General features: G+C 43.5%; 1 protein-coding gene across 1 annotated transcript; it reads right to left on the reverse strand.

The window, feature by feature from the left end:
• Positions 1-13,788: 13,788 nt before the first annotated feature.
• Positions 13,789-19,852, reverse strand: TMEM158 (transmembrane protein 158). The gene has a single exon (XM_015617630.3). The coding sequence runs from the start codon at positions 19,666-19,668 to the stop codon at positions 18,670-18,672; it is 999 nt and encodes a 332-aa protein (XP_015473116.1). The 5' UTR covers positions 19,669-19,852; the 3' UTR covers positions 13,789-18,669.
• Between the last annotated feature and the right edge of the window lie 455 nt (positions 19,853-20,307).

The raw sequence follows: 20,307 nt of genomic DNA on the forward strand, positions 1-20,307 counted from the left end.
GTTATTTTAAAAAATTAAGTTGCAATGCTAAATTATTTTTAGGAATTTTTGCCTGAAAAATTACAAATCAGAATAGTAATGTAAGGAACTTCATGCCTCATTCAGTCCTAGCGGGTACCTAAATTGATTTTTGTAACAAATAATTTTTTTTGTCAGTGAGAGACAGTTCAGGAGCCTCTGTGCTTATTGAAGTTTCATGTTTAATGTTTTGAATAATTCAGGCAGAAAAAAAATATTTTGAAAATGTCAGATCATTTTATTTTGAGATTTCGGTGTTTTGTTTTGCTGCAGCATTGTAAAGCTAAAGGAGACAGAGGAAAACACTTGGTAATGTCAAATCTTTCACTACATTTGGTGTGGGAAAATCCACATCTTTCTACCCTATGAGTTGGAACCCACCTGCCCTTCACCCACCTGTCACCACCAGGTTAGGGAGTTGCTGGCTTAGTGTAATGACAGGTATTTTCTTGTATATTTGAGAGAAGTTTAAAGACACAGCATTCAACTCAGTGGTCAGGAAGTCAAATTTTGTCCTCCCACCTCTACGGTCCCCCAAAATGCTAGGCTTCTCTGGGAAGGGGGAAGAATTATCATGATGTGGTCAGTCTTCAGTATCCAGAAAAAAAAGTGTGATACTGTACCTGAAGGTGAATAATTTCAGTACTTTTTAAAGAAACAGGAATGTCACCTTTCCTCTTGCTCCCTTGCAGCTGGTTTCCACCTCCTGCTGCTCAGGCTGCAGCAGAAGCTTCTGAAGGCCTCTCTGAAAGTTTATACATTTTTTCATTTAACCTGAAACAGTTTCTCAGCCCTTTCTTTTGGTGTGGAAAACAACTCTTGATTTTCGGGTCAGTCCAAAACGGATAGCTCTTTATTGAATTATAATCCTGTAGTAACACAGTGCATTATTTCATGCCCCCTCAAATAGCTTTCCACCAGGCAGAAACGAAACACGTATCCTTCCTTTGATTTCTGTTCGAGCATCCTGCTGGTGACAGCAGCCAATTAGCTATTTGCCATGGGATGGCAGCATCCTGAACACATATCTCAGCTGGTGAACCATTTGTCTTCTGAAATCCCCACGCTGCACCTTCTGGACATAGTTCATGCCCCGGTCTAACACACTGGAGTAACATGAGCTGCCAGCATCATATCTGCAAATATCAAATCAGCAAATATAAAAATACAAAATATTTGAATCTGTGGACTTGGTTCTGACACAAAAAATGTACAGACTTCTTTTTCCCTTCTTGTCCTCCCACTTTAAAAGACCCTCCCCAGCTTGCTATGGCTGTCATGTAGAGTAGAACGCATTCACAAATCCTTCTTATTGACTGCTTTTCTCAGCAGTAGTTTTCAAGGGTCTTTCCCCAGTGCTGTACGAGTCCCTGCAGGTGATGTGCCACAGGAGACCTTCAGGCTGCTGGAAAAGCCTTTCGTAGAAGCCAGAGTGATTTTAGAACCAGAGCCAAGACATGGTTTGTTTCCATTGCTGGGGCTGCAATCCTGCCCTAGCAGGAGTGACAAATGCTGCCCTTGAGAGAAGAGTGTAGTACACAAAAAATCATTGGGTAAGAAAACAAATGTTAATTATGTAAGCTAAAAAAAACCCTCGCCCAGTGCACAGAGAAAATGAGAGACAACAGCTGAATTTTCTTACTAGTGCATCTCACTCTATTTTATTGCTAGAGCATTTTGTAAGAAGAGTTAAGCTGCTCACATATGTCAAAATTTGCCAGGATTTTAATTTTTAAAGTAGTGCCAGAGGGGCAGGTGGCAAAGGAGCCTGAGAGTGGTTTATCCAGCTTTAACATGAAGTGGAACCATCATGTTCTGGCAAGGAGGCTAAACGGGGGAGTCAAGTCATCACAGCACGTAGTTTCTTGCTCAGCCTCCTCATGCTTCGCCTTTACTCCCCTCTGGACAAGCCATTTAACTGCAGTCATCTTTGGTGGCTTTATTTTTGTGTTAGAGACAGAAATATCTGTGCCCCGTTTCCATGCCTACTCATATTTACAGAGTTTATTCTGAAATCCCAAGCTGAAAAATCAAAGGAAAGGCTTGATAATAATGTGACAGCAAAGCAATGACACCTCCAGCATCCGTTGTTTTGCCCCAAGTCTTTTCTTCCAGGAGAACAGTTATTCAGAAAGGGAGGTCAATAGAACTCTAAACACATGCAAACTGAATACTTCATGTTTCTTATTGTCTTTAATGATGTTCAGTGACATGAAAATGTTACCATGGAAACTAGTTTAACAAAGGTATTACATGTGCTGTTTCCAAGGTTCAAGCAAGGCTCCTGCCTCTACCAGTGAAATTTTAGAGGAAGGGATGACTTGTCAGTGTCTTCATGGGTCAAACAACAGGTCTCTGAAAACCCCCAGTCCAGTAATTAGATGTTTGTGGGACTTCATACAAATAGAACATCCACTGTTCCCAGCTCCTTCCCTTTTAAGTGATCAATATAAATTTAAGATACTATTAGTTGAAGACCCTTCAGGAAATGCTAGAATGGAGTATGGCATGAAAATGGACTTGCCAAATCAATTAATTTCTTCTAGTGCTTTGCTGTAGGCCATTTTATGGCAGAAGATCTGGACTTTCAAAATGGAGTTAATCAAACAAAATTTAGGTGCTGAGAAAACAGAATGTTCTGCATGTTTACGTGTCTGATGATGAACCTCCTCTCATTTCCAAAAGACTTATCTCCATGGAACATGCTTCTAAGTCCATCCAGAGCTCATAGGAGGTGATTTATTCTTCAGAGGATATAATCCCTATTATACTCTATTCCTATTCCATTCTTCATGTAATTATATTAAATAGCATGCAGAGAGAAAGAGAGAAGGGAAACGCCTGTGGCAGTCAAGGCTGAGGAATTTTTTGGTTGTCCCAAAACCAGCAGTGGCTGAGAGGTAGGTGCAGTGGCAGGATCATCACCAGGGTAAGCACAGCTCTGTGGGAAGCGTACAGGGCATGTTACACCCCAGGATGGACTGGCTTGGGAAGGCCAGCCTGCACAGGACATCCCTGATGACACAAATTTGAAAGTCTAGAAAAAAAGACCTGCAAGGAGAAATGGAAGGATGTAGGTTTTTTAACCAAAGAGAGCACTGAAGAGTGACAGAGAAAGGGAGTATTTGGTTGGGGAAAGGTTGTGGTGAGAAGGACAAGGAATAATGTGTTTCAACTGTGATGTTAAGATTTGGTTTTAAGGGTGGGATTCATCTAAGCAAGTACAGATATCTACCATGTAAATACTCCATCTAGGTTTCATCCATAACCGTGGAAAGAGAGAGTCACTCACAGAGAACTGATCATCTCATCCTAAAATAGACATCTAAAATAGTGCCTTCACAGCACCTCGTGGTTTTCATCCACAGCAAAGCAACCTGTTTCTTGCATCCAGCACTTTCAAACTGGCTCCTGCTCTCACAGCCATAAACACTAAAGTTTGCAAATGAACTACATATGTGGGATGGGATGCCAGGGCCTGCTAACCCCCCTTATCCTCCTTTGCTAAGGCAAAGAGCAAACCCTGGAGCAGGCTGAACTGCTGCATCCAATTAATGCTGTGACCAGAATCATATTTAGCAGTTGTGGTACATCCCTGTGAGTGCCAATGACCATGTTAAAAAGACCACATGTTTATGAAGAATATAAATGTCCCTGTTTCATCTTGTCATGTGCTGGGAATTGGCCCTCAGTCATTCTTCCTATGAATCCTTTCAGAAGGACCAAGGGGAAGAAAGGAAGAGAGAACGTTGCCTTGGTGAAGGGCAGGTTTTCTCTTACACTCTAAGGTGAAGGCACAGCACAGATGTCTGTGCAGCATTGTGGGTTTTGAGATGTGGAGAATTAGTGTCTGATGACCAGGTTCTATATCATCAAAGAAGAATTACAGCTTAGGTTGTCAGAAGATAATAAATTAAATAACTCAATACCTTCCTTTCAACATATTGAGTTCTGTGCCAGATATGCACCTGTGCTATGGATAAGCCACCCTGCCTCTCTCTGGTAAGCTTCCATATATTTTATCAGAAACAATAAATAAATAAATACCACCCAAAGGAGCAAAGAAGCAGCCATAAGCAGTACACAGAAATCAGGTCAGCACAGTGGTACTTGTAAAACACAGTAAACACATGTTACACCACCAGCACAGGCGTTAAATCAATACATGGGAAGATGTGGTGTTATCAGGAGGCGAGAAGCTATAGATTTCTTCTGGTTTAATTGTATTTCTGCACCTCTGTAAGCTATTAGATGTGAGTAAATATGCCAGTGCAGAGGCTTAATGATAACTTACTCTAGCATTTCTGTAACGCTTTTCTTCTTCAGAATGCCACCTGTCTGAGACACGTAGGTAAATATTAACCCTGCTCTGCAGCTGATTTATTTATAAGCTATCAGCAGGCAGGTTATACTGGCAGGCTGTAGAGACTAATTTATAGCTCAGCCGTGGGGAGTCACTTGGTTTGCCTGCACCTGGGAGTAATTTCATACTGCCACCAATCCTTCTCCAGCCTGTAGATGGAGATCTCCTGATCTGCCAGCTGCTGCAGCGGGAGGAGAATGGAGAGCTGGCTGCAGGAGCCCCACCAGCCTCCTACCCTCTAGATTTCATGGCAGGATGGCAGGCCAGTTTGTCCCCTGACATTTTACCAAGTCCTAGGGACAGCCAGGAGTACTTTGTTTTACATTTGGAAGAGCTTGCCCTTACTTGCTAAAGAACAAAAAGGTCCTGACCTCAACTTCTCTAGTGCAAATCAGGAGAAAGGATGTTGAAACCACTGGGGCTGCAGCATTAGAAGCAGAGTGGTTACAAGGAAATAATTCCTTGTTATTTATTGATCACACGGTGGATTCAATTCTTCCTGTGTTACAAAGAGTCAACCAGAGAAGAAAAAACATTTCATTAAAGAAAAAAACGTTTGGTGGCAATTGTTCTTGAGGCTAAGGGACTACATAACAAATGATTTATCACAATTTTTAATATCTTTCCTACTAGGCTAGTAGCACTGTAATACACAACATCTATCCTTTCCTAATTCACTATAAACAGTTAAAAAGCAGGTCTTTAAAGACAAAAAGGTGATACTTTCTGGACACAGTTATTGTGATAGCTGTTCTTGCTTTCTGGGAAACAGGATAATCATGGATAGGCACACAGGGGCAGTGGGGTGGATGGCACCCAGCCACGTGGGTGCTGCCATGGGCAGCTGGAGTGTGTGGAGAGGGGAGCAGCCAGCAGAGTGTGACAGGACATAGCTCTGCTCCCAGGGGGAAAAGGCATGGGAATTTGGTATGCAGGCTAAAGCACACACATACTGAGGTAATAAAACTGATTTGGGTGTGTTGAGCCTGCATACACTGAGGTGTTCATGGTGCTTTATGCCACTGTGCATTAATGGGACAACTGGTAAATGTGGTAAATGCACATTTTGATTCCTTTTCTGCTATTTAACTTGCCAATGAGTCACTTTTGCTCACTGCACAGGCCAGTCTTTGATGGCATCATTAGACTGTGATTACATCATAAATCACACGGGTGTTAAAGCAAATACCCATCTCTGTAGAGCAAACAAAGATATGCCTTGTGAATATCTGTATTTTTGTGAGTCTCTGTCTTCCTCTAGAAAGCAAGATACATACAGTCCCATTTTTCTCTGATGTAATTTAGAGAAAACACTCATTTTAGTTGCAGTGGCTACCTAAATTTTTTGTTTGCTACTTTTAACTTCGTGAATTATTTATATTCAAAATCAATCATAGATCATGTTGAGGCAGAGAACAGCTGTCTGGTCTAAAGGAACAAATACTTCCATTTTCCAAGTCTCCTGTCTGGAAAACTCACATCCCAAGAGTCAGTCAGGAGCACGGGATGTCCAGAGGAGGATGCAGTCAGGGATCAAGCAAGAACAGGTGAAATGGTTGAGAACAGAGAATCAGGTTAGAGCTAAGGTGTTCAGAGGCAGAAGCAGCATGCAGAGCCAAAAAGCAGGAGACTAAAACAATGACCAGCAGCAAGAATCTGGAGCATAACAACAGCCAAGACCTGGGCTAAGCAAAGTCAGGGCATCCCAGCAGCCCCCCAAGGACAGTCCAGGGGCTGGTGACCAACTGCAGCTCAACTGTCTGGGACCCACAGATTGGGCTCAGAATACCCCTGACATTTTGGAGCAAGAGGAGAAGTGAGGTAGTCCGAGACCTCCTTCAGAGCAGTGCAGCAATGGCACTGCACCTCTTCAGCTGCACTGTGGTAAGCTGGAAGCATGGAGCTGAAAACTCAGTGGGGCTCCTGTGAGGAGACATCAAGGTGCCATGGGCTGGGTTTGCTGCTGACACACAGCTCTGGTATTGGCTTGTGTGTGCAGAACATCAGAATGGGCTTGCTGAAGTTTAGCAAAGCATGTCTAACAAACTCATGCTAGGATTGGAAAGCCTGTAGTAGAGTCATACACTGTCTACATCTTCTCATAGGTCAACTGAACGTAAATCATGTTACCATTCTGGGTAGCTCCTCACAGAGACACAGCTTTCATTAATACTGCCTCCAATTATTATTCAAACACATGCTTTTGCTATCCATCTGATACATTTTTTTTTTCCATTTCTCAATATACAGAAGGTAATCTGATTACAACTTTGACCTTTAAGACAAGGCATATCTTGTTTTTTAAATGCCATTCTCAGTATAATGTACACATAAATGTAACCTTATTAGACACTATTACTGGTTATTAATGACATGAGGCATAAATATCTGGGCACAGAGACTATAACCAGATGTACTCCTGAATTTAAATACCAGTCATGTTACTGCTAATCACTCAGACCTTTGGGCACAAGCAATGCTCAGCTAACAAAGTCAGAGACAGGAATGGATTCTTCTGTGAGAACAATGGTGGTAGTTGATTTATTTTGCCATCATCTTCAAATATGTGCCCAGAGAAAAAAAAAAAAACAAACTCAAGATATGCTATGAAATACATTACAAGAATATATTTTTACTCAAAAACATTGTACATGGAATATTCTGATATGTGGGTCAGGGAAGACAGGAAACCATCAAAGTCACGGTGGGCTCTAGCAATCAAACCAGAATTGGGAAAAATAACTCAGGGAAGAAAGTGTGAAACCCTGAAAATGCAAGAAAACTGGAGAACTGAAATAGGCAACGTAAACACAAATGTCTTTCAGCCATGACATTTAGATTCCATTTGCACAGCACCTTAAGGTGCAAACAACTGCAGAAAATCCTGCTCAATTGAAACAATTTTTAAAAATTCTGGCTCCCACAAGCACCTAACAAAGCAAAAACACGACAGGCATGACTGAGCATGGCAGGACTAAGACAGTGAGCATCCCCCTGTACTCAGCATTGGTGAGGCCACACCTTGAATCCTGCGTTTAATTTTGGGCCCCTCCCTACAGGAAAGAGATTGAGCGGGTCCAGAGAAGAGAAACAAAGCTGGGGAAGGGTCTGGAGCACAAGTCTTATGTGAGGCAGCTGCAGGAAATGGGGATGTTTAGCCTGGAGAAAAGGAGGCTCAGGGGAAGCCTTGTCGCTCTCTAGAACTCTCTGAAAGGAGGTTGTAGACAGGTAGGAGTCTGCATCTTCTCCCAAGCAGCAAGCAACAGGACAAGAGGAAATGTCCTCAGCCAGGTAAGGTTTAGATTGAATGTTAATTAAAATTTCTTCCCAGAAAGGGTTGTTAAGCATTGGAACAGGCCACCCAGGGAAGTGCTTGAGTCACTGTTCCTGGAGGTATTTAAAAGACGTGTAGATGTGGCACTTACGGATACAGTTTAGCGATAAACACAGGGACATGCAAGGTTAATGGCTGGACTTGAGGATCTAAGGGTCTTTTCCAACCTCAACAATTCTATGATTCTATGGAAATTAGAGCTAGTCAGAGCAGCTATAGGTGCCTCTTTAGATCAGCCTGAACACAGGATAATTTGTGCTGCTTTGTCTGAAGCAGCACTCACACCGACAGCCAAGTTAGCACAACGTGGCAGCTCTCACAGGCCCCCACCTCCTCAGACTGTTCCAGCTATCTGCACTACAGATATGGACACACATCCCACAACTCAGACACATGCAGGATTTTGCCTCAGAGGTGGCACAGGGATGACCCTGAAGCAGCAGTGCTGACTGCTGCCCTCAGCCCTTGGCCAGCCCTTTCTCAGAAGTTTCACCCTCCTGCTCCCCCAGGAGAAGACTCAGATGTGTCAGTTCAGTGTGGTTAACTGCAACACATGGGTGAGTCAATAGGAAGCATGGGCTGCTGTGTGCTTCTTTCCATCAGTAATGTTCTCATGGGATCTATTTTTTCAGCGCATATATATGTATTCTATACTGTCTCTGAAGTAACTCAAACCCCTACATTTCAGCTGTCTGAAATAACATAAAAACCTATGGTAATATGGAAAATTAAACTCCTCAAATGCAAAACAGAGGAGCTGATATATTCTCCTTGCCTTATGCTTTATCCAGACTGACTGCTCAATGCTTTGAACTGACAAATAAAGATCAATTTCTTAAAATCATTGCAGCAAACATTGATTTCATTTTTCTCTGAAGTCACACTCCACTCTTTACAACAGGCAGCATAAGGAAACATCCAGCACACTCTGTTCCTCTGCTAACTCCAAGCCTAGTATTGCTTGAAGAAAGTTTTTGCTGAATTGCTCACATATTCCACTGCTTCCTGAATAACCACAACTATAAACATGCTGAGTAATACTAGATAGTACAGCAGCTGTAGGAAACAAAGGCAAGAAAATGAAGATGGTCAAAGCAAAAGAACATTTTGTACCTTTTAAACTCAAATATTCAAGACAGTCTTATGGGTGCATTGTCATGAGTAAGTGGTTTTACTGTAACTGTAGAATTGGAAGATATTAGGAAGCAACTAAGCACAATAATTATTTGCCAAGCAATAGCAGACAACACATGCTTGGGAACTTGCTGTGAATGCTTTCTATTGCTACAGTCAACCTGTAGCCCTCAACGCTGAGGATTCTGGTATTTTAAATATATTACAGAAATTTATTAACTCTTTGGTGTTTTCCAGCTTATGAGCTCTCTGAATATCATTGTTAGAAGGATTTAACTGTGATTTTAAGCAGTATTTTGGTCAGAAATGTCATTAGCACTATTCATCCTCATAGGTTTCACATTATCTTTTTATATTTTACAAAAGAAAAATAGCAATAGAGACTGCTTGATTGACAAAAAGATATTAAAGATAGTGCAGTTATCAGATGAATCACAGGCAATTTGATGAAATTAATTGGGAAATGTTCAAAAGGTGATCCTATTCTTGTCACTTGTTCATGTAAAAGACTTTCTGATCATGCAGTTAAGGGGGGCTGTTCTCATGGCAATCAGCAGGAGTTACATACACGGAAAAAGGCTCCTGTTTTGTTTTTGAATAATTGGATCATTCAGCATCTGTGCTTCAGGGGGTTTGTTTTTCTTACACAGGTGAAGTCTCTGATTTCTGCTTCACTGTGCTCTGCACATGTAGGAAAACAGATTAGCCAATGTTGTTTTCTTTCTGCACTTCATGTGTGGGAGGAGAGTAAATCTCTCTGACCCATTCCACCCACAGCACTTCAGTTAGCATTGGGCATCACCATTATCAGTCTCACTGGCTCAATTCAGGGAACTCAGAATTGTCACGGGCATGAAAGATTCCAGCTGCAGGAAGAAAAAAAAGCATTGTCTCCTTCTGTCTTAACCCAGCATGGGCTGATGCCTTTAAGTGTTACAATGGGCATCTGATGGGGAGAGGAGATGAGTCTCTGAAATGGAGATAAGTAAGGGACATTTTGGAGGATGGGTTTTGTCCTAGGCAATCCACTCTAACATTCTGATAGCTAGAGCAAAGCCTAGGAAATTACATTTTATATGCAGGGCAAAGAAGTATTCCCAGGTACTATCTACAAATTCTAAAAAAAAAAAAAAATAACCACTCAATTCTGAAAAGAAAAAAAAAAAGTCAAATTCTGGGAAAAAAAATAATAAAGCAAGCCAAAAATGCCTGCAAAACTCTGAGTACAGGATAAAGACTTCCATACATGGCTCATATAATGCACAGACACTCCTGGATAGCTCTGACAAAGATATTTTCTGCTCAAAATTACTTTTAGGCCAAGCCTTATTTCATTTCCAAAATGGCAGCTACATTTTTCTTAGCTGACCCACATGGATCTATGAGGAAGGTCCACAGCCACAGCACTGTGGAGCACTCCACAGGCATGGAATGCAACCAGCTGAGCAACTGGAATGCAACCAGCACCTGCTGGAGGTGGTCCTCTCCATGGAGAGCTACCAGTACTGCTATTTTAGTTTTTGTGAGAAACTGCTGCTTGCATCGGCTTGCTGTAAATTTATTCACAGTAATATCCACCATAAGTGTGCTTCCAGGAAAGAAGGAAAGGTCATGTGTGGCTGGGGCAGAGTACAGAGGGATAAGACATCAGTCTTCATGTTCTCAGCCCTAAGCAACCCTACAAAAAGATAGCAGGAATTGAGGTGCCATGGGAAATGCTCATCTTAGAGACAGAATGAAATGTGCATATAAACATCATGCCCCGAAAGTGGGTTTCTCTGTGTTAAGTAAACGATGTGACCCTGCATCATTAAGTGCTTTACATGCCCTGGAGGAAATGAAAAAAATTTCAAGAATTTATACTAAGTATTGCCTGAAGAAAGTACTTTCCAGTTTCCATTTAGAAGCAAGTACATTTCTGGCATAATTAGGCACAACTGATATTCTCCAGAGAAAATGTGATGAAACACAAAGTGCAAGAAAAGGAATGAAATAGACCCATGATTAATTCTCCACCAGCTACCTCCACACCAAATTTTTCATATATTCACATCCTAAAAAATCTTTCTTACACTTTGGGGGATTCTTTCATATTCTTTTGGATTAATTAGAATCTCTTCCAGTAACATTCATCACTTAGTAATGATTTGTTTTAATATGTCTGCTCACTGCAACACCTATCAATGGGAAAAACATTTCCAGAGTACAGCTATTGCCTGGCTAAATTGTGGTCAAAATTGTGCAGAATACCTTCATTTAACAACACAAGGCTCTGTACATGCCCTTCAGTGCAAAAATGAACACAGAAGGAATAAAATCATGTTCATGATTTGCATTTTTATTGTGCTTCACAAGCTTAAAATGTTGTATGGGATTTACTTCATTAATCCTTTCACTGCCAGTATGAAAAGTATAAATATTATTTTGTCTGCAGCTAAAGGGACCCAGACAAGTTTTCCTAAGGCCTGAACCTCACAAGCCCCTGTCTGAGCTGTACACATTTATCATCTAATAAAAGGAGGGCTGTGGTGAGTTAGCCTGGCCATTCAGCCATTTACTAGTAAAGCCAGAAGGCTACTAGACCAGCGCTTGAAAAATCTGCCAGATCAGTTGCTCATACAACTTTCCCATGGCCCATAATCCAGGGCAACAGAGATCACCCTGCAGAATCCAAGATTTAATTGAAATGTAACGGGTTGTGGCCCTATGGCTGCATACCTGACCTGAGTGTAACTTTCAGTGCAGGTCCACTCCCAAGTGAGATCATTTCTGCTCTGGCTGTAAGACACCTGCCTTTGGTTAGAGCAGAAGGCAGGATGAGACGCATCCTAACATTTCAATTGAGGATATGTGGGAAAACTGACATGTGAGGGCTCCCATGATGCATCAGATAAGGGTTTGGGCAGGTACATGAGTAGTGGGTGACTCAGAGACAGGACTTTGAGAAATTAAGGAGGAAGGAACTCTTCAAATGGATCTACTTTTCACTTACCAGAAGACAAAATAACTTAGATCCTTTGCTCAGTGTCTGGGGCAGACGTGTGGAAGAAGTCCTGTGATGACAGGACTGGTGGTAGAGACAACTTTGCACTTGGGTTTTACCCTAAAGACAAAGCTTCCTGTTCATCTTTGTCCTAGAAGTGTCACAGACCAAAGGCATGAGAGGTTCAGTCTGAATGGGTGGGAAGCAGAAGAAATGAGTGGAAAAGCAGAAGAAACTGACAGCACAGTTTCCTGAAGTACATTTTTAGGGCTTGATAACAAAAGACATACTTGTGGGAAAGACAGGTGAGAAGTCTGAAGGCAGAAAATGTCAAGATAAATACATGCTATGGAAAAGGAGAAGGGAAGAAAGACATACCAAGTGAGAAAGAACTAATCTTAAGAATGATTAATTTTCAATGGCAGAAGGCAAATGGAGTGAAACTTTGGAAACAATTAAGATAGGTACAAAAAAAAGTGAAGATTCTGTAGGTAGTCATTAAAGTGTTTGAGTGAGAAAGTATTGTCAATATAAATCAGAATGCCATCCACAGCATTCCAGCACGTAGTCTGGTCTGCAGCAGTGACCTGACCCAGCCTGGGACATGCAGTCACACCAGCATTGCTTCACTTCAGGTGGAAAGCTTTAATACAGTTATGAGGAACATTGGACAATGAGAAGTGTATTTTTGGTATGGATCAATCCAAGATATGAGGGAAGAACCGTACCTGTTGCATAAAAATGGTATTTTAACATGTTTTCCTTACAACCTCAGAGAACATATGAAGCAAAATTAGAGTAGAATCAAAACAAGAGAATCACAGAACATCCTGAGGCAGAAGGCACCCTGGAAGACCACGCAGTCCAGCTCCTGGCCCTGCACAGGCCAACCCCAAAAAACACACCATGTCTCTGAGAGCATTGCCCAAACCCTTCTTGAACTCTGTCAGGCTTGGGGCCATGACCACTTCCCTGGGGTAGAATAGAAAACATGCATGAAAGTGCTCTGCCATTTTGTTGTCTTGCTGCCAACAACACAGAGAGTGAACTCTCTTTTTATTACTGGTATGGTGGTGTCATTTCTCAATTTTTCTCATGCCTCACATTTCTGTCAGGCTTTTATTCTCTTTCACCACTACCTGTGCCATTTGGGGCCAAAAGAGCTATCAGTTGTTCAAGCAAAGAACTGAAAAGTTTGAATATGGAAAGACTGAAAAGTATGTAATCAAGTTCCTAATTCACCTGGTGTCAGTTTTCTTTTTTCTCTATGACCTTAAATACTGTCTTTTTCCCAGCTGATACTTTGCAACTTCTTTGCAGGATGTGCTGGCACATTTACTCCCTTTTATGCTTTTTCTATGTTTTTTTTTTTATTTCTCCACAATCTTCTTCTGTATCTCCATTTAAACCACCAACAATGACATGTGTCAGAATGACACCAACAAGGTACAATCCCACTGTTTCTAACAAGTCTCACCTTACAAGAAACACAAATATAATTTTACTTCACACTCCTAGTGAATTCACTTCCTCAGAACAGCACTGATTTATGTCTCATTAGTCTTATGTTTTCTATAACAGCTAAAAACAAGTCAAACATGCAGAAACAAACAGTGTTCCATAGGATATTTGCATCTTCCAGATTGGCTCTGTTTTGTTCTGACATTGTTAACCTGTCGAGATAATACAAAAGTGAAAATAAGAGACAATGTCTCAGATCCTGGTTTTCCCAACGTGCAGATCCAGGGACTCTGATTGACATATAAATGCTCAAAATGCTACACTCAGTTATGAACCCAAACTATATAAAAAGTTGGAGATGTGATTGTGAGACTGAAGCCTGTGCACAGATCTAATTAAACAGCATCCAGGTATTTCCCATAAACATTTTTAATATCCCAAATTTTATACCAGACTGCTTTCTTCCTCAGCACAGTAGAACAGAAACACAACAAATGGACTAAGCTACTTTTTTTTATTATTATTATGATTTACAATTATTTTGGACAACTTATTTAACCAGAACTATTATGAAGATGGGACAAGAAATACAGTAACTTATTCGTCAAAAGCTGTTATCAGTTCCAAATCACAGAAGAGAATTTTTTTCCACAAAAAAATCACATACAAAATCACAATGTGAAACACTCAAATGCCCACTGATCTTCAGTGAAATGTTTAGCTTCTGAAGGGAAAAACGGAAACTGATTTGTTTAAAAATATGCTTTGAAAAATCAGTTACTGATTAAAAAGATTTTTTATGTTTTGAAATTGGAATACACTTTGGATTTGATATTTACATGTTTTCCCAGAATCATTACAAATGCTTTTTTGCAAAGTCAAGGTCTCTCCCTGAAATAGACAGGAAAAAAAATTAAATTTATTCTGTAAAATTCCTTGGAAAATAACTGATATTTCCATACTAGCTTCAGAAAGAAACTACCTTCCAAAACTGGCAAGGCCCTATATTGGACTGAGAAATCCTGGCTTTGGATTTATAAACTATGTGTATAAAAACCAAAGAGGAACAAGAACATCATGCCTACCCTTACATCTAAATATATATATATATATATATATATATATATATCTTCAAAATAAATCCTTTGATCTCCAGTCCTACAAAACTTCAATTAACTATTTGATTTCAATAGGGTTTTGTTCAGCCCCTAGGATCATGTAATGTCAGCCCTAGAGATACTTTTATTCAGCAAGCAGATGTCATGATGAATAATACTTATTCAGCCAACTACAGCTTTTAATTAGTTTTTTTTAGGGTCTGGTTCAGTAGCCCTTCCTCATATTGAGTAACATTCACTGCACAAATAATCCTGCTGTTGCATTAATCATCGAAAGCACTGGTGAACTAAGCCCTGGATAAGGAACAACTCCTACAGTTAACCTAGCATGGCAGTTTTGCCCCAAATATCCAAATACCTCCTGACATACAGAAGTGCTTGATTACTGACAACCTATTGAGCAACAGTGTGCCTACATAATATATAATTATCATTACACTGCACTACATTTTTGTATTTTTATTATTGGAATCAATGTGGCACTAAGTAACAGCAAAACTCTGTCCATGCTAAAACTACATATTCCTCTGTATACTTCCCCTTCTAACACATCTGTGAAACACAACTAAGAAAACAGGGGAGAGATTAAATTCTGAGGTCTGAATATACAGAAAAAATTGTACCAGTCTAACACTAGCACACAAGCCTAGTACCTTCTAATGCTGAATGTCGAGATTGTTCTTGGTTCCTGGAATGAAAACAAAAATCTGTAATAGAGTTGAGTTACATTTTAAAAAGTAAATCAAGAAACTCCCTCTGTTCCTAGATATCTCTTGCTTTCCAACAAACACTCATATGTAAATAAAGTCATGATAACTTACCAGGGAACATGATCCAACAAACAATGAAGGAAAATCAGTACTACTTCCTCAGTATTATTTGTTTCTCATCATCCCTTTTCTCACTTCTGTTTTAACTTCCTGTTCTACACAGTGAATCCTCATATGTAGATAGATATATACAAATATATGCCCTCCCTGAGTACATAAAGGATTATACATGGTGACTAATCTGCTCTCGTGCTGACCCTGCTACCAGCTGGTCTTAAAAATAAATCCAAATGAATAAAAATGGCTTAGAATCAATTCCAGCTAAGAGACAATAAAGCTCCACTCCCAGTGAAGAAGAAAAGAAATATACATTTCAGTGTCTAACTTGTAATCTTAAACTAGCTGGCATGTATCATTTCACATTGCCCTGGGCTTGCTTCTTCCAGGTTGCATTCACATGAAATTCCCATGAATGAAGGCAAAAGTTACCCAAAATTATAGTTTACTTAGAGTCATTGTAGCAGCCACAGTTACAGGAACAGAGATATTGATGTTAGGTGTAACAGCGACTGAAGAAAGCTCTCGGTTTGCATAGTGCATTTCCACTGTCTATTCTTTACAGAAGCCCTGCTGCCACCTCACTGAAACTGGAGGGTTCATTTAGGATCCAGCCTAAAGCCTGTACAGCAGGCAATCCCTGTGCCCCCTGCTGTGCCTTAAACTCCTCTTTAAGGCGCAGAAACACGGACTGGTCTGCCTCCGCGAAGGGAACATGCTTATGCACGCTGTTACTGTGATCTAAGGAAACACCTTCCCCAACCCACAAGGGCTCTTTGCACATTGTGTCTGAGTCCCATACTCCCTGAAAACATTGCAGGATTTTTTTTTTCTATTCTGGACAAGATTTGCCTTTGGAGTTTGTTTAATGCCACCCCTGTGTTGTACACATTTGTGTCTTAGCAGATTTTTATTAATAGCTCCAGTTACAAGTGTATTTATAGAATAACTGTGAGAAAATCTCTCTCTTGTATCATGCTTTTTAAGTGAAGCAGCAAAATATTCTGCATGTGGCAGTGTCTATTCACAAAGTTTGTATTCAAGCTGATATGGATAGAAGTTAGAAAAACAAGCCGTTTTGTACCAGTTTTGGTGTACCACCTGCTACATGTATGCAAGAACTGCAAAATAATAAATCTTTAACAAATGAAGCTGCCTGTTTCAGACAGTAACACCATTCCCTTGTTTATGGTGATGTAATTCAGAAAAAAAAAACAACATCACATCACTGGTGAAACAAGGATAAGCAAAAAAGAGATTCCACCCTTGAGTTTAAGCACAGGCTGCCTGTACCACAGAGAGGACTGTACATCATGAATTACTAAAGCCAGAAAAACTTCCAGTAGAAATTGTTAACTCTCTGCCTAAATACATCTCCTTCAAAAGATGAAATTATTCCTGAAGACGGCAACTTTTCTGAGGTCTATTCCATATGTATAACATTTCTCCCTTGAGAGGGTGTTAGCAGGATCTTCATGTTTTCCTACTAACCCTGCCTTTCAGCATGAAGAAGTATCTCTGTCACACAGGACAGGATAGGCAGAGAATTGCTCTCTAGCATGTCAAATGTCTGACAAGAGCTTGCTCAAGGTGGAAATGACAGTTTTGCACGTCAAGGAAAGAAAATAGGGGCTCTCTAAATTAGGCATACAGGGGCAGGTGCCCTTTGGATCAACAGGTCAAGAGAACACTTCCCACATTGACTGGATCATCTACTTTCTGAAAACAATGCAACTGCAATGTTTACTCAAGTGACAACCCCCCAACAACAGGATTAACAGGAGGAACAGTGGGTGTAGAGGCAGCCTAGTAACATGGAGCATTTTAAAAATCTTGATTTATTTCTGCTGTTTGTCAATCTTTTTATCTCTGTCTTTTTGTCCAGACAGCAAACACATAGAGCATGCATTTATTTTATTTTGTTGTCAGTTTAAAAATATGGAAATCCTAAGAATTTAATCCTTCCAGACTTTTCATCCAGTCATTTCCACCACACACTGCGAATACACCAAATTAGCCCCAAGCAAATTCATGCGTTACTAGCAAATTAAATACATCTATGTTGACCAAAAAAACCGAGAATTCCTATTGCAAATATTTGTCATTTAGCTCGTATTTTGGTTTTAGAAACTTCAGCTGGACTAATCATGTCTAAGGCAAATGAAACAACGTTTTGTAAGGCTAAACAGTTGGAAGTATACAACAAATTATATTTCAGGCTACACAACTATCCATTCAAACAAGAGAGAAGAAATCTTTCTTCTTTGCATGCTTGCACAGCAGCAGCTGGAATCTAGTTCTGGACCGACAGCTCCTGCCTTCTCATCCCACAGACTGGCTGTGAGCAACCCTGCAGACTGGTAGATGAAAAAGAGGTACAGTATTACTGTGTCTCCAACAAATACACTGCATCTAAACTGGTTTTGAGGAATGAACTTTGAGGAAGTCAAGAGACTTGCCCCACGCTGCTTAGCACAACTCAGAGTGGGCCTCATCTTCCCAGGACTGAAGCCACTCAAGCTCAAATCGAGGAGAAAGTCTGTGGAGCTGTGCAGATGAAATTCCTTTGGAGGATCTCTGGCACAGCTGTGCTCCCCACCCCTCTCCACCCAACCCTGGTGTAGGCATACAGACCCTCATCTGCTGCACAGATAGGGCAAACACCAGCCAGAAAGGGTTTGGGATTCTCCTTTTGCCACCAACAGCCTGGTAACACCATTTCACGGGGAAAGGAGCTTCGTGGCAGGTTCGCAGACAGGAAGGCCAGCCAAACCCTCTGTTCCACCCTGGAGGAAACAGACCAACAAAAGGCTACAGTGGCTCCAGAAAGAAAACCTCTGTATTAAAAGCCAAATAACGCGGAGCTACAATAATAAATACACACTATCTCAACCAGGAAATACAGTGTGAAAGGTTCATTAAAGTTCAGCTTCAGCAATAACAATATATATACCGCATCGGTTCTCCATTCTGTCAAAGAGAGACATCCCTTTCTGTCCATAAAGGAAAAACCCGTTCAAACCACATCCTGTACAAAAATGCTACTCTGACAACAAATGCAGCCGAATAGGAGGGTCTTTGATTTCCTCCATTGAATTTTTAGGGGGGCTTTTTCTTGCCTTTTTTTTTTTTTTTTTTAACAGGTGGGGGGGTGTTTGGTGGTTTTTTGTTTTTTTGTTTTTGTTTTGTTTTTTTGTTTTGTTTTTTTTTTTTACTAAAAGGTTCGATCAAAACGGGTATTAAAGATATAAAACGCGCACATATGATTTGGCCCCCTCGGGGCCGCTGCCCTCGGGGCCGGGCCGGGCGCTGAGGCGGCCCCACGCCCCGCCGCGCTCCTGTGGCACGCTGCAAACAAGAAAACCACGACAGAGTCCGTCCCGCGTCCCTCCAGAGCACAAGACAAAGAGAAGGGGGGTCACCGGGAGAGGCTACTTGGCGGCGGTGGCGGTGGCGGTGCCGGCGGCGGTGCCGCGGCGCTGCTCCATGCCGTTGGGCAGGAATCCGGCGATGATGGGCACGGGCCAGATGAGGGCGGCCACGCTCCACACGATGATGACCAGAGTCATGAAACACGCCACCAAGGTGGATTCGATGGGCTTGCGGTTCATCCGCCAGCCCGGCTCGCCCTTCAGCTCCTCCAGGCTGAAATCCAGGCAGCAGAAATTCAGCGGCTCCCCTTGCAGCCAGTACTGGCCGGGCTCGGCCGCCGGCGGGTAGGAAAGCGAGGAGGAGGAGGATGATGAGGAGGAGGAGGCGGCGGCAGCGGCGGCGGCAGCGGCGGGGGGCTGAGGCTGGGGCTGAGGCTGGGGCTGGGGCGCGGCGCCCCGCAGCCGCCCGACCCGCCTGCTCCGCACCCAGCTGCAGCCCACGCAGAGGCGCAAGTCCTGCTGGGCGCCGCCGGCCGCCAGCCCCAGGTGCTCGATGAGCAGCGGCGGCCCCACGCGGTGGAAGGCGGCGGAGAAGAAGGCCCGCCCGTGGCTGTTGGTGGAGAAGAGCAGGAGGTCGCACTGGATGCCCAGCGGGCGGCTCCAGCGTACCAGCAGCGAGCTCAGCATCTGCCGCTGCACGCTGATGTTGCAGTGCGGGTCCTCGGCGGGCTGCGGCTGCCCCTGCGGCTGGGGACGCTGCTGTTGCTCCTGCTGCTGCTGCCCCTGCTGCTCCTGCCCGGAGGTGGTGGGAGCGGAAGGGAAAGGCTCTTGGCTAGGGGCAGCCGGCGTGCCCGGGCTGTCGGTGCTGCCTTCCTCCTTGCTCGCTGCCCCGTCGAGGTCCATCTCGAGGCTGGCCAAGGAGCGGGAGGAGGAGTTGGCAGGGGGCAAGAAGAGCTCCTGCTCCTGCTCCTCCTGCCCGCTGGCAGCCGCCGAGGGGCTCCAGCCCTGGCAGGGCGGCAGGCAGGCGGCCAGCAGTGCCGGGAAGAGCAGCGGCAGCATGGCATTAACTTAGAGCCGGAGAGGAGGGAGAGGAGGAGGAGGAACGGGAGGCTGCATGGCGCTGCCGGCTGCCATCTGGGAAAGGAGGCACAGTGCTCTCGCCGAGCGAGCGAGAGAAAAGGAAGGAGGGTGGAGGCAGGCGAGGGGGTGGGAGCGGGGCTGGGGCTGCCGCGGCGACGAGCCGAGCGAGCCGGGAGCCTCGGTGACGGCAGCGGCTCCCCCCTTCCCCGCCTCCTCCGCCCCCGGCCCGGCCCGGCCCGGCAGCGCCCCGGCGGGAGGAGCCGTCAGCCCGCCCGGCCCCGCTGCCGCGCCCGGCGGAGCTGGCCCGGGGCAACCGCGCTCCCTGCCCCGGCAGCGGTCCCCCCAGCTGGGGACCCTCTCCCCACAGGGACCCCTTCCCCCGCGCCCGTGTCCGAGGGGAGAGCCGGAGCCTCCCAGCTCCGCCGCCGCCGTCTCACCTGCGGGGCTGCCGTGGCGGCCGCCGCTCCCCCTCCCCGGTGGGCGAGGGGGAGGAAAAGCAGCGGGCAGCGCCGCTTCGGGCCGGGGCGGGGGGCGCGGATCCCGGAATAGCATCCAGGAACGCTTTCACTGCGACTTTATGGGAAGGGAACGGGACGGGGGAGACGCGGAGAAAGGAAG

Source organism: Parus major, chromosome 2 (genome assembly GCF_001522545.3).
Source record: "Parus major isolate Abel chromosome 2, Parus_major1.1, whole genome shotgun sequence".
Taxonomy (NCBI): Eukaryota; Metazoa; Chordata; class Aves; order Passeriformes; family Paridae; genus Parus; species Parus major.

What these genes read in the sequence shown, in the direction of transcription:
- TMEM158 (XM_015617630.3), bottom strand. Translation starts at nt 19,668, where the DNA reads ATGCTGCCGCTGCTCTTCCCGGCACTGCTGGCCGCCTGCCTGCCGCCC.